We start from the raw sequence: 13,432 nt of genomic DNA, 5'->3' as shown, positions 1-13,432 counted from the left end.
CAGCCAGAACTCGCTCTGCGAATTCCTTCACCTGTTGGTGCTGCGAGGCCCAGCGAAGCCTGAATGCGAACCCATTGTGCCATTACTCTCCTGGTCAGGAGACAGCCTCTGCCAGTCAGCAAAAGCCACTTTCCTAGTCTGACCACCTTGGAGACGTAGTTGGAGGGTTGATCGTGGTATCCCATACTCCAATGAGGCTCTCTTTTGACTCTTGCCGTTTGAGATGTCCTCGAGAGCCTGACGAAGCTGATCTTCGGTATATTGAGGCATTAGATATAGAAGAAGGTATGTGCAAAAAATGAGCCCATTTGGACTCGAATTGAAAATGTTGTGATAAAAGGAGGTTGGGGGTGGGCATTGCGTTGTGGTGGATTTTCGCGTTTTTGTGGGTGCCAGAAACAGGGGGGTGCCGGGAAGTGGGGGGTTTGACTTACTTCAGAATGCCTTTACTTCACTTGAAATAGAGCAGGTTTATCGCGAGATAGAATCAGGACGAGAAGCGCTCAACAAGATTCCGCAGTCGCTCAGGCTTGGCCAAGCCCATTATTCCCCGGTATTACTGACAAAAGAACACTATGGAGGATTCTTCTGAAACTTGGACTTAGCGAAAAAATGCCCCGACCGGTTTGGATGAATTCCGTGTGGCCCGATGCTGACATCCCTTCTGGCTACCTTGCCGGCAACAAAAAAGGACTTTTCACCGAAGACCGGTCAGAGTGAACCCAACCAAGATGTAAGTAACTTTTGAAAGGGAATCATCTCGAAAGAGCAAGGCTTTGACTTTGGTCTAGTCATAACTTGTTCGGTCGTCACTATCCTTTCCAGCCCTCTCGCTGATCCTGTCAACAGCCGACATTTGCCCCATCGAAACCGCACAATCATTCTCAAGCACCTCGGACATCAGTAAACATGATGAGTGCTATATCGACGCCCGACACTCGCTCTCCTGCCGCTATCTATGGCATTATAGGGCTCGTGTGTACCACCGTGTACCTGCTCTCTCTGGCTATATACCGTTTGTACTTCAGCCCGCTTGCCAAGTTTCCAGGGCCGAAGCTGGCCGCCTTAACTCAGTGGTACGAGGCCTACTATGAGCTCTTCACCGGCGATGGCGGCCAATTCATCTGGCATTACGCTAAGTTGCATGAGGAATATGGTGAGTGGACTTTGACTCAGCAACTCACCGGACACCTTTACGAGTTGCTAACTGGTTTACAAAGGCCCTATTATCCGGATAAACCCATGGGAGCTGCATATCCAAGACTCTAGCTTCTATGATGTGCTTTATTCGTCTTCTAGGCACTCGAGCAAGCTGACCACCCTCGCTCACCGTTTCAACAGTCCAGAGTCGGCCTTCTCGACTGTTAATCACTCCAGACATCGCCAGCGGCGAGCGGCTTTGAACCCCTTTTTCTCCCATCGCAGGATCGCTGAGCACCAGCCCAACATCCAGCGAATGATGCATCGCCTCACAGATCGCGTCACGCGGGAATACTTGGGCAAAGACAAAGTGTTACGTATCGATCAAATGTGGGGATGCTGGACGTCGGATATCATCAACGACTACGCTTTCGACAAGCCGCATAATTTCCTTGACGCTCCAGACTTCCACGCGAGTTACACAGATGCAATGGTTGATCTTCTGGAGCCTGTTCACTATATCACGCAGTTTCCCCTAATGACGAACCTATTCAAGATGCTCCCACTGTCGTGGGTCAAGGCAATGTCTCCTCAAATGGGAACTGTGCTAGACTTCAACAATGTTAGTAGTTGGCCAGGCCAGAGATACGGAATGAGCTGACTTTCGGTTCATATGCGACATTTTGCTAATGTTTTATACGCTTGAATAGGAAATGACAAACCAGATCCGCATCCTCTTAAACAAGCCGGCAGAAGAAAAGGGGCAATCCAAGACTATTTTTGGTGTTATCCTCGAGTCAGACCTCCCAGCCTCGGAGAAGACGGTTGGCCGTCTCCAGCAAGAGGCAATCAGCGTGACTGGCGCTGGTATCGAGACGACGATGCGGGCTCTCAGTCTGTGCACATTCCATGTCCTAGCAAACCCCCCAGTGCTAGAAAAACTCCAGGCCGAGCTCAAAGAAGCTATTGTGGACCCCAGAAACCCTCCCGACTGGGATGCGCTCTCTCAATTACCATATCTCTCAGCCTGCATTAACGAAGGTGAGTGCAGTTTCTCGACATAGCTGATTACAGGTGAAATCTGCTGACCAAAATCATCCTAAAGCCCTTCGATTCGCATATGGAACGTCTCAGCGACTCCCTCGCACGCTCGAGGACGAGCCTCTCCGTTACGGCGAGTGGCTCATCCCCGTAGGCGCCACCGTGAGCATGGACAACTACGCCGTGTCCCACGACGAGGCTATTTTCCCAGACAACATGACCTTCCGCCCGGAGCGCTGGCTGGGCGACCCAAAGGCTCCTGATGGGAAGAAACTCTCGCGATACATGGTCGCTTTTGGTCGCGGGACGCGCTCCTGCGTGGGCATGCAGCTCGCGTGGGCAGAGCTGTACACGGGCATTGCGACGCTGTTCCGTAGGTTCAAGATGGAACTCTACGAGACGGAGCGGGATGCGATGGATCTGCACATGGACCGATTTGTGCCGCGTCCTAAACCGCATACTCTTGGAGTGCGGGCTCTGGTTAAAGAAGATCTGTATCAGTGACTGATTGCCGTTGGAAAAGACTGAAGATGTTGGGAATGTTTTGGGCAAGATGCTGTCAATCTGTCGTTACCGAGCTCTATAAGTACCTATACTCTTTTCACAGAAACTTGCCAGCTTCAGTGGGGAAAGTCGGTGAAGACTTTTTGCCACGTAAAAGTCGTGTATCATCAATCTAGGACATGAATTAGAATCGCCTTGATGATTGATAGTGACGGCATCTAGATAAAATGCGTTGCGACTTAAGGTTTTAGACACGCAAGTGAGTATGTAGGACTAGGCTCTCTGAAGGCTTCTGAACCTTTATTTCCACCTCAATCCTATCTGTTAGAAACATTCTGAAACGTACTGTTATGTTCTAAGAGCCAATATTGTGAAGTGATCTTCGTTCTATTCCATTCGTAACATCACTGCAACTTGCGAGCGTAATATTTGTATGATATTCAAGCAAATCATTGTAGCGAGTTACTCAATTAAGACACGAAAGAAACCCTGAGAAAGATAATAACAGAGAGAAAAAAATGAACCAGAGAGCCTAAAAAGAACGAGTGTCTTTATTCCTTCTTCTTCATCTTGGAAACGATCTTCTCACACAGCGCTGTTAGTGACGTGGCGCTGGTGATCTCTAGCGTTGTCAACTCAACTCCGAGATCCAGCCTGACCCAATTTCGTAGCTCTACTGCAGACAAAGAGTCCAAACCATAACTACTAAGTGGCTTGGCAGGTTCCATTGGTTCCGACAAGCGAAGGGTGGCCTGGAACTGCGTGTTCACGACGTCCACAGCGGCCTTTAATACGACCGAGGAGTCTGCACTGGATTGCAGTAACAGCATTAGCGCTTGTACCGCGCGCGATTTATCGTCCTTGCCATCTCCCCCAGACGTGGCCTCGCCGGTGCCGAACGCCAGGCTGACGAAGCGAGCGTCGGCAAGAAGGTTCGAGGAGTCCGGCTGCGGCACAGCGATGGAGGTGATGAGTTGAGTGGAGTTGCCCGTCGAAGATTTTCTCTGCTGCTGCTGGATGGAAACGCGGACGATTTGTCGGAACAGGTTCTCATTGATGGGAGTCCAGGCGTCCCGATCCAGAGCCACGCGAAGATCATTGTGCTCATGCATGTAGCCAACGTCATCGATGGCACCCAAATCGACCGAAACAGCGGACAGCCCGAGGCCTTGGCGATATACGGCAAAGGCATCGAGGAAGGCATTAGCGGCTGCGTAATTCGCTTGACCCTTCTGGCCCACAACACCAGATACTGATGAGAGCATAGTGAAGAAGGAGAGATCGAGGCCCTCCTCCTGAGCGACGTTATGGAGGTTCCAGGTTCCGGGTAAGTCAAACCCCCCACTTCCTGGCACCCCCCTGTTTCTGGCACCCACAAAAACGATGGGATCACAACCCAACCTCCTCATTACTATTAACTATTGATCCTCAACCACACCACTAAATACAACTGCCAGCCTCACTAGGGCATTCAGAGTCGCTGGATTCAGCCGTAATATAATAACCTCCTTTTCACCCGCTTCGATTTGAGCCCGATGGATATCCCTGATGTTCGCAAACTTCGTGTTGGGATCGATCTGAACAGTCTTCCTCTTCCTAACTGCAGCGTTGGTAACAGGCCTCAGGTGAGCCAGCTGCTGCTGGGCAACTGCCAGTTGCCAGGCCTGCTCTGTGAAGCCTTTTTCACCTTCCTGAACAGCAGCCGTTGAGTGCTGGTATCATTGTCGAGTTGGGTGTATAAGTGCAGTTGACCGCTGAGCTCTGCCAGCTTCCTGGGTGTCGACCAGACCACTGCAGAGGAAGCAGAATCCATGGCTCAACAGGGGTAGTTTGTTGACCATTATGGCATCGCTTTTGCCCCGACTGGTTGGTTTGGGTGTGGTGGGCTTAGCAGAAGGCTCAGGTAATACCATAGGGTTCATCAGGGGCTTAACCATCGCTACAGGGTGTAGACCAGTCCACTTCCAACCACTTCTGATGTTCGAGACTGATAGACCAGCAAGTCGAGCCTTCTGGTAACAGTCCAGGAAGTTCCTTTTACCTATAATGGTAGAGTCGTTCCATTGAGACAAGTAACCGAGCTCCTTCCGATAGGCTGACTTAACAGGGCTGAAGACAGACTGGTCAAGTGGCTGGAGGACATGAGAGAGTGTGGTGGTAAGAACAGTAAATGGATATTGTTAATATAGCAATTCCACATGAAGTCTGTCGTCGTATGACTCCCATGCCCATCCACAATCAACAGTCGAGCCTCGCCCTCAGCCTCGGGCATAGTCTGTGGGATAAACACCTTCTCTAACCATTCAATGGCAGTTAAGTCTGTAGTCCAGCCATTATCTGTTGCTGTAAACTCCCACCCATCGTATGGAACCAGATGTAATGGAAACCACTGTTGTTGGACCGTCTTCCCTTGAAAATGATAAGAGGACGAAGTGCCCTACCCAAGGCTGAGATACACTCAATGATAGAGACCCATGCCCTCGACCCAGGTTGTTTCTTGCGAACAGACGTCGTCTCAGCCATGCCCAGCACTAACCCATTAGCTCCTGACCCTCGAGGATGCCAGTCTCATCCATATTATATCTGTTGGCTGGTTTGATGTCCTTGATCTCAGGGATAGCAAGGAACTTAAACCAGTTCCTAATGACCTCAGTAGATGCCCCATTAACGCGTCTAGAATCGATGGAACGACTTCTCTGAACCTTAATGATAGGGTTCCTTCTCACGAAGGCATAGATCCTTTTCCTAATGGTTTGGTATCCAGCAGCCCAGAACTCGCTCTGCGAATTCCTTCACCTGTTGGTGCGTTGGTGCGAGGCCCAGCGAAGCCTGAATGCGAACCCATTGTGCCAGCTTACTCTGGTCAGGAGACAGCCTCTGCCAGTCAGCAAAAGCCACTTTCCTAGTCTGACCACCTTGGAGACGTAGTTGGAGGGTTGATCGTGGTATCCCATACTCCAATGAGGCTCTCTTTTGACTCTTGCCGTTTGAGATGTCCTCGAGAGCCTGACGAAGCTGATCTTCGGTATATTGAGGCATTAGATATAGAAGAAGGTATGTGCAAAAAATGAGCCCATTTGGACTCGAATTGAAAATGTTGTGATAAAAGGAGGTTGGGGGTGGGCATTGCGTTGTGGTGGATTTTCGCGTTTTTGTGGGTGCCAGAAACAGGGGGGTGCCGGGAAGTGGGGGGTTTGACTTACTTTGCAGGCCACGGCGCCATGGTACTCCTCGGTCGTCATGGAGGTGAAGATCTTGTCTCTCAGGACCATGGCGCCCTGAATGACGCCACCGACGGGAACGCTGGAGGATTTGAAAGCTCTTCGAACGTCTTCTAAAACTGAAACATCGCCCCTAACCAGATCGACTTTGGCACCTTGGGCATGGATGTTCTTCAACACAGCCTGTGACCGCTCGTCATCGTAACCGCCACGGGCGAGGATGACGAGGTGCTTGGCTCCTTGTTGGGCCAAGTAGACGGCCAGAGATCCGCAAAGACCTTTCAGGCCACCCACGATGAGGATGGAGGTAGTCTGGGGCAGATCGAACCGGCGTATCGCGGGGCGGACCATCACAGTTGGCTTGTCCGCCTTGTCTTTGGCGGAGAGCACGATCTTGCCCATGTGCTTAGCCGCACGCATGTAACGGAAAGCACCAGCCACATCCTCGAAGGGGAAAGTAGTCATGGGAGCAATGGGCTTGATGGCGCGCTGGCTAATGAGGCTCATCATCTGGCGCATGAGCCTGGCAATGACGGTGTCCGATACGTGCTCGTGAGACATATCAAAGCAGCGGTATGAAGCGTTGCGGCCAAACGGCTCCCTAAGATTGGGTCAGTTGTCGGCCACACGTAAGGAGATAAAATGAATGAGACTTACATGGAGAGGTAATTGCGGTCAAGCATATCCCTCTTCCCCAGCTCGACCATGGTGCCGCCGTCAGCAATGCAGCGCCATGACTCGTCCAGAATATCGCCGGTGAGAGAGTTGAGAATGACGTCGACGCCGTGCCCTTTGGTGGCGGCCTTGAGCTGAGCAGCAAAGGTAGTGGTTCTTGAGTTGAAGATGTTCTCTCTGGGGATGCCAAAGCTGTCTACCAAGAAGCCCACCTTCTCATCAGTGCCGACAGTCGCGTAGATCTCTGCGCCGATAAATTTACAAATCTGGATCGAGGCGATTCCAAGACCACCGGATGCGGAATGGATAAGCACTTTGTGTCCGGCCTGTGTGTTGGCGAGATCGAAAATGCTGTAGAGCGCAGTGAGGTACACACTGGCCAGAGTCGAGGCCTCCTCGAAAGACATCCAGTCAGGAATGTGGTGCGTTCGCTCAACAGAGGCGATGACCCTATTTCCGAATGCTCCCTTCTTAAAGACGAGCACACGATCTCCTGGTTTGTATATGTTGGCAGCGTTCTTGCCAGCGCGACGGATCTCGCCCGCACCTTCGAGGCCGAGGAGGTGTTGATTCTCGGGAACAATGCCCATGGTGACGGCGACATCCTTGAAGTTGAGCCCAGCGGCGGACAGTTCAACTTCCACACTGCCGTCAGGAACAGGCAGCTCTGTAGCGGCGACCTCGGTGTACTGCAGCGAATCAATCGTGCCGACACGCTCGCACTGCAGACGAACGGTCGTGTTGAAGTCGTGTAGCTCACCCTCAACGAGTTCAGCACCGTGGGCCAAGGCTTTCTCAACAACGTTAACAGGCTCATTGGGCTGCACTCTGCTGATATGTATGACTCCCTGGCGCTCGACAAACTCGTTTTCAATACCCGTTGTTTGTCTCCGATGAGCAACCCGGCCGAGATGCTCAAGGATGTCATTTATCGCAGAGACGGTCTTCGGACCCGTGGCTGACTCAACATCCAACGTTGTGATACTGATGGAAGGATCCTCGTTGCGAACTGTACGACCCAGACCGTGGATCATGGCCCTGTCGGGGCTTGTGACGTTCAGCTGGGAGCCCGAGGTCACCCACAATACTTGGTTGCCTGATACCAACGTGTTCTTGAGAAGCTGCCACTGGGCTTCTGTAATAGTCGGCAGGACAGGGGCGGATAGATCACTTAGCACCAGAATAGTTCTGTGGTCGTCTTGGGTATGTTCGGTATCCGTGATCTGCCATCCGAACTTTGATAGATCTGAGACAACTTGTGCGGTCACGTCTGTTGGGTCAGAGAAGTGTATAAGCTCAATGCCTTGCTTTTTGGACACGGCCTCTGAAGCAGCGACGAGAATGTGAAGGGTGTTGCCATCTCCAGAAGGGATGTTAAAAGATGAACAGAAACCAGAGGATGACGAGATCTCCGGCACGTCAGCTCCGATGGACTGGATTACGACGTGGCCGCCGTCCGATACCAGCGTGCGTGCGTTCCGTACCACATTATCTTGCGACTCCGATGACCCATCAGCCGCTCTGATAATGACAAGATCAAAGGTTTTGCCAGGAGTCTGCAGTTTTTCCGGGTCAGCTGCAACGTCGAGGACGGTGTAGGCCACACCTGACCTGCTACCGTACGTCTCTTCGGCGTGCACGACAGCAGAAGCATCGTGAGAAGAGAACTGGAAGTTACGACAAGCAGACCTCACCACAGAGTCGGCTTTGCTGCCCTCAAGCCATACACTACCGGCCTCGGAGGGAATCGTGCTGGCCTCAAGCACACTGAGGTTTGGGAACTTGTGAGCAGCCAAGTCGATGAATTCGTTAAGGGGATCTTCTGCTGTCGCAATGGCCGCCACGGTGTCTTCAGTAAGAAACGTCACATCTGGCTTCCACGAGACGCGGCTGTATGTGTGTGACGAGTATGGATCTTTCTGTGTGTCCAGTTGGTGGTATCTTAGACCAGTGAGCTTGAAACGCAAATCTCCAGTCTCAGAGTCAAGAACGACTGCGTTGGACTTGTAACTCTTGGTACTTTCGGGTAGGCCAAGGCCTACGTACTCAGAGCTCGTCGTGGAGATGCCCTTTCCAGAAATGCTCTCCACTGGGAAAATGGCCAGCTCATCAATGATAGCGGGTACCAATACGGCACTGATCCCGGGCCGGTCACCGGCCCACAGAGAAGGGGCACAAGACTGGAATGATCCATCAATGGCAGCGGGGTGCATCGGATACCACGACTGGGGGTGCTCCGAGGCAGGAGGACTCAGATCCACGAGAGACCGAGACTCGCGAGAACCGACGATGGACTCGATCTCAAGATGTTTCTGGAAAACCGGACCAAAGTTGTAGCCCGTGTCGTGCATGGCCTTGTACCACAGAGCGCCGGGGACGGGGTCAACCAGCGGCTCGACAGTGCCTTCAGCTGCAGTCGAATTCTCGGGGGTGCTTTCTTGGATTTTGACTTGGCCACGGCAGTTCTCGAGCCAGGCGTCCCCTACCTGCGAGCTGATTTTGAACTCGTGCCAGGAATCCTTGGCTCCAGTGCGCGGGTGAAGTGCCAGCATGATCTTGGTAGCTTCGTCTGAGTCATCCAGCACGAGGGCGCGGATGAAGTTGATGTCCCGGAGCTTGTAATGGTATGCTGTGGGAAGAACCTTACTCTCCAAACTACGCAGCGCTTCTGTGTTCTGGCGGATGGCCTCCATAGCCATGGCGATGAACCCAGCCGCAGGGAAGACAATCTCCGGGCCCATCTTGTGGTCTCGAAGCCAAGGCAGGTCTGCCAGCTTGAGAGACTTCTTGAAAGACGGCGCCTGCCAGGATGTACCAAGGATCTTGCTGCCCAAGAGGTCATGGTGCGGGAAAAGGCGGTATCGCCAGTCCTTGCTAGCGTCGCTTTCGTACCAGTACTGTGTAGAGCGGTCCCATGAGTAGTTGGGCAGGTCGATAATGGTCCTCGGTTTCCAAGTCTCAGTTTTGTTCACGTTGGCCAAGTTGACCTCTCCGCCGCTGATGAAGAGCTTGCCGGCCACCTCGTAAAGCGACTTGAGCGCGGCAGGACCACGAGACCAGGCCGCAACATAATGGACTTCAGCGCCATCTCCAAGGACAGCCTTTTTCACCTGGGCCACAGGACCTGAGAGCGCACCGCTGGGGCCGATCTCGACGAGGAAGTCCGGACGGTCGTCATCCGCGAGCATGGTCTTGGTAGCTTGCTCAAATCGTACCGCAGAGCTCATATTGCTCTTCCAGTACGCCGCATCAGCAGCGTGGCGCATCTCTTTGCCAGACACGGATGAAAACATCCGGACGTTCTCATGTTTCCTGTCCTTCTTGCATGCGCCAAAGTCCTGGCGAAGCAGAGCCTCATACAGACTGCTCACTTCCAGCATGAAGGGCGAGTGGTATGCCAGGTTCACCTGCAGCAGTCGGGCAAAATGCGATTCTGCCACAAGTGCGGCCATCACCTCCTCGAGCTTGTCCACCTTGCCAGACAAGGTGACGCTGCTGGGGCTGTTGAAGCAGGCAACGTGCACTAGGCCAGCATAGGGTTCCAAGAAGGGCATTACGGCTTCAGCGCCCAGCCCGACCGCGAGCATACCTACGTTCTTGGTGCCATCTACGACGTTGGCGAGCTGCTTGGCAGCTAGGCCGCGGTAGTAGGCAACCTTAATCGCGTCTTCCTTGGACAGATAGCCCGCAGCATATGCAGCAGCGATTTCGCCCGATGAGTGACCGACCACGCTGTGCGGGGCGACGCCCCAGTCTTCCAGCACGCTCAGGATGGCGAGCTGAAGTGCTGTGCAGAGTGGCTGAGAAAACTCGGGCTGGCGAAGGAGACCAGGACTGCGCGGCTCTACCAGTTCATCTGCATTGGTGTGAGTAATTAGGATCAAGAATGCGTCAGGGACGAGGAGAAAATACCGAGCAAAGACCACGTTGGAGGGACAAGAGCGGTCTTGAGGGCAGTATCCAGATGCTTCAGCAAGTTCCTGGCGGTAGGGAAGGCATCGACAAGAGCCTTTCCCATTTGCGACCATTGAGCGCCCTGGCCGGTGAAAACAAAGCCGATCTTCGGAGCTTCCGGGCTCTTCTTCCCCAGAACGAGAGAGTCTTCGGCTATTACCGCCTTATCCGCCAGCAAGAATCCCCGATTGAAGTGCGCGCTGCGCTTGCTCGAGAGTGTGAAAGATAGGTCTCGCAAGTCAGCTTTGACGCTCGGGTTCAGAAGGTGCTTGCGCAGCAGCTTCACGTAGCCGCGGAGCGAAAACTCGTTATTAGCCGAGAAGACAAGCAGCTGGGGCTTCTTTGCGACTAATGCCGTGGATGAAGCATCATCCTCGTCACCGAAGAGGTCAGCCTCCTCGGCGAGGTGTGAAGAGACGTGGGAGGAGATTTGTCTATTCTGGAGATATTGATCCGCCGACTCGAGGACGACATGAGCGTTAGAACCGCCATATCCGAACGAGTTTACAGACGCCCGCTTGCGCGCTCCTGTTGGCCAGGGTATGCTAGTGCGAGTTGCAAAGACCTTCTGGCCCTTGAAGTCGATCTTGGGGTTGGGAGTCACGAAGGTAGGGTTGCCGAAAATGGTGCCAGTCTCGAGAGACAGGATGGTCTTGATAAGGCCTGAGATGCCTGCTGCCGGCTCGGAGTGACCAATGTTGCTCTTGATCTGGGTAGGTGTCAGTTGTGTTCAACTTGTGTCATTTCACCTGCAGTGGAAAGGATGGACTCACGGAGCCGATTATCAAAGGCTGATCGGGACTACGCGATGGCGCAAAAACTGAGGCGATACCACTAACCTCGGTCGGGTCGCCTGCCTGTGTCCCGGTGCCATGGCACTCGAGATACGTGGTTTCGTTAAAGTTTGTGATTCCAGCGTTAGCATAAGCCGAACGGATGGCCGCTGCTTGTGCCTCCGAGCTGGGGCTGGCGATGCCGGGAGTGTTGCCGTCACTATTGGTAGCGGTGCCGAGTATCACGGCGCGAATAGGATCACCGTCACGGAGGGCGTCCGAGAGGCGTTTCACCATTACGGCGTTGACGGCCTCACCCTTGATGTAACCGTCCGCCTTGACGTCAAAGGTGTGGCATTTTCCAGATAAACTCGAGGCTCCCTTCATTGGGCCGACATCCATGTTGTGTTCCGGGCTAGACTCACCCCTCCAGAGTCAGACAGTGTTTCCTGATTAAGAACACGACGGCCAAGAAGGGATACTCGTTCTAATGCTCACCTCAGGTACAAGTTGCAGCCGGCAACAATTGCTCCGTCCATCTCCCGGGTACGTAGGTAGCGACATGCCACATCGAGAGCTACCAGGCTGCCCGAACAGGCTGTATCTATTGTCATACTACCGAGACAGGTGTCAGATGTGGCTGCAGGATCCGTGGGGGCCCGCCGGGTAAGACGGATGGATGCGCTTACCTGGGACCCTTGATGTTCAGAAAATGACTGATCCTATTGCTTAGAATGGCCCGACCGACGCCAATTGTGACAGAAGGAGCGCGGTCTTCGGGATCGCGGGCCTGCATGTCGGCGTAGTCTGCAAATTTCGTATTGCTGTAAGCCAAGGTTCATCCCATAATAGCACCCAGGGCAAAGGTCTGTCCTGAACGAAGTCAGACGAGAAAGGAACGTACCGACGGCGTAGGATCCAACGAAGCATCCAACCTGAGCCCCTTGCAGCTCTTGCAACGTCACACCTGAATTCTCCAGGCACTCGTATACGACCTCGAGGAGCTGTCTCTGCTGCGGGTCCATTGCGATGGCATCGAGCCGGGGGACCTGGAAGAAGCCGGCGTCGAACTCACGTGGGTCAATCTTCTCTAGAAACATGCCGCCCGGAGACCTCATTGTTTTGGGTTTCTTGGATCCGTCATGGTGGCCGTCCAAGCTGAAGCGAGATTCGGGCGGCTCGTTACGGGCGACACCGCCGCGCTTCAGGAGCTGCGTCAGCGCATGCGGGTTGTCGACTTCGCCCGGCAGACGGCATCCCATTCCGATGACGGCGATCGGCTCATGGGCTTGAGGTGGGCCGGTGGTGGGGCCGTTTACGCTGCTGCCATTATAGCCGTTGGTATCGTTGATCACGTTGGTTCCATCGGTGTAAGTAGCGCCGTTGATACCGTTGGTCGGATGATTGTTGTTCTGAATCGTGTACGCACCGTTTCTCCCGTCGTTGATCGTCATCTTGACTGCAGTTGTGCAGGTCTAGGCTAGGCCTGGCTATTTGAAGAGGGAATAGGGTAGAGAAGCCTTTAAGTAAGGTAGATAACATCGACAGTCTATAGACGATGGTCGCGAGATCCTGGTTCCTTGGTAATCCAAAGCGGGCAATCAGTCAGTATACACTGAATCTCGAAGAAGCAGGAACGAGAAAGAAGGTAATAGAGCCACACAACGAACTTCTCTTCGAACAAGAGAGGGCCTTGAGAGTGTCCTGACCGTTCTAAAGTGATGCGAGTGCTTCCAATAATGGTTTGAGAAACATTCACCGACGACTTACATGTATTTTCACATTTTATGGAGTTCGGGAATGCCTCGGATGGTTTCCATTTTGGGTCATCGTGGCAAACCCTCACCATCAGTTGAATGGCTCTCCCATCCGCCCATAGCACGCCCCTAATCATCAGCCTTGCTATGGCATGCCCACGGCTCGGGGATATTCTTACAGGGAATAATCCGACATGCTGATTGGGTGAAACAATTCTTGACCTGGGTGTCAACACTATTAGTCTTGAAAGTGGCCGGTGCAAGTGGAAGACTTCGGGCAGTTTATCCTACGCCGTAGACCTTTCAGTTGTTGCATTGAACTCGCCCATTGCAAGGTCAACTGTCTGATAAGGAACGCCTAATGCGC

General features: G+C 53.1%; 2 protein-coding genes across 2 annotated transcripts; one reads left to right on the top strand and one right to left on the bottom strand.

Moving 5' to 3' along the window:
* Positions 1 to 909: 909 nt before the first annotated feature.
* HER10_EVM0006921 (cytochrome P450) lies at positions 910 to 2,685 on the top strand (the record flags this gene model as incomplete). Its single annotated transcript, XM_035476492.1, has 4 exons — positions 910 to 1,156; positions 1,221 to 1,762; positions 1,851 to 2,181; positions 2,246 to 2,685. The coding sequence occupies 4 exons, from the start codon at positions 910 to 912 to the stop codon at positions 2,683 to 2,685; spliced, it is 1,560 nt and encodes a 519-aa protein (XP_035328132.1).
* A 551-nt stretch (positions 2,686 to 3,236) lies between these two features.
* HER10_EVM0012096 (beta-ketoacyl synthase domain-containing protein) lies at positions 3,237 to 12,762 on the bottom strand (the record flags this gene model as incomplete). The annotated part of the gene is made up of 8 exons (XM_035481499.1): positions 3,237 to 4,050; positions 5,914 to 6,507; positions 6,564 to 10,437; positions 10,494 to 11,244; positions 11,309 to 11,723; positions 11,807 to 11,923; positions 11,998 to 12,115; positions 12,213 to 12,762. The coding sequence occupies 8 exons, from the start codon at positions 12,760 to 12,762 to the stop codon at positions 3,237 to 3,239; spliced, it is 7,233 nt and encodes a 2,410-aa protein (XP_035328576.1).
* Positions 12,763 to 13,432: the final 670 nt, after the last annotated feature.

This window comes from Colletotrichum scovillei (genome assembly GCF_011075155.1).
Source record: "Colletotrichum scovillei strain TJNH1 chromosome Unknown Contig00010, whole genome shotgun sequence".
Classification (NCBI taxonomy): domain Eukaryota; kingdom Fungi; phylum Ascomycota; class Sordariomycetes; order Glomerellales; family Glomerellaceae; genus Colletotrichum; species Colletotrichum scovillei.
This window is presented reverse-complemented; position numbering and strand designations above follow the sequence as displayed.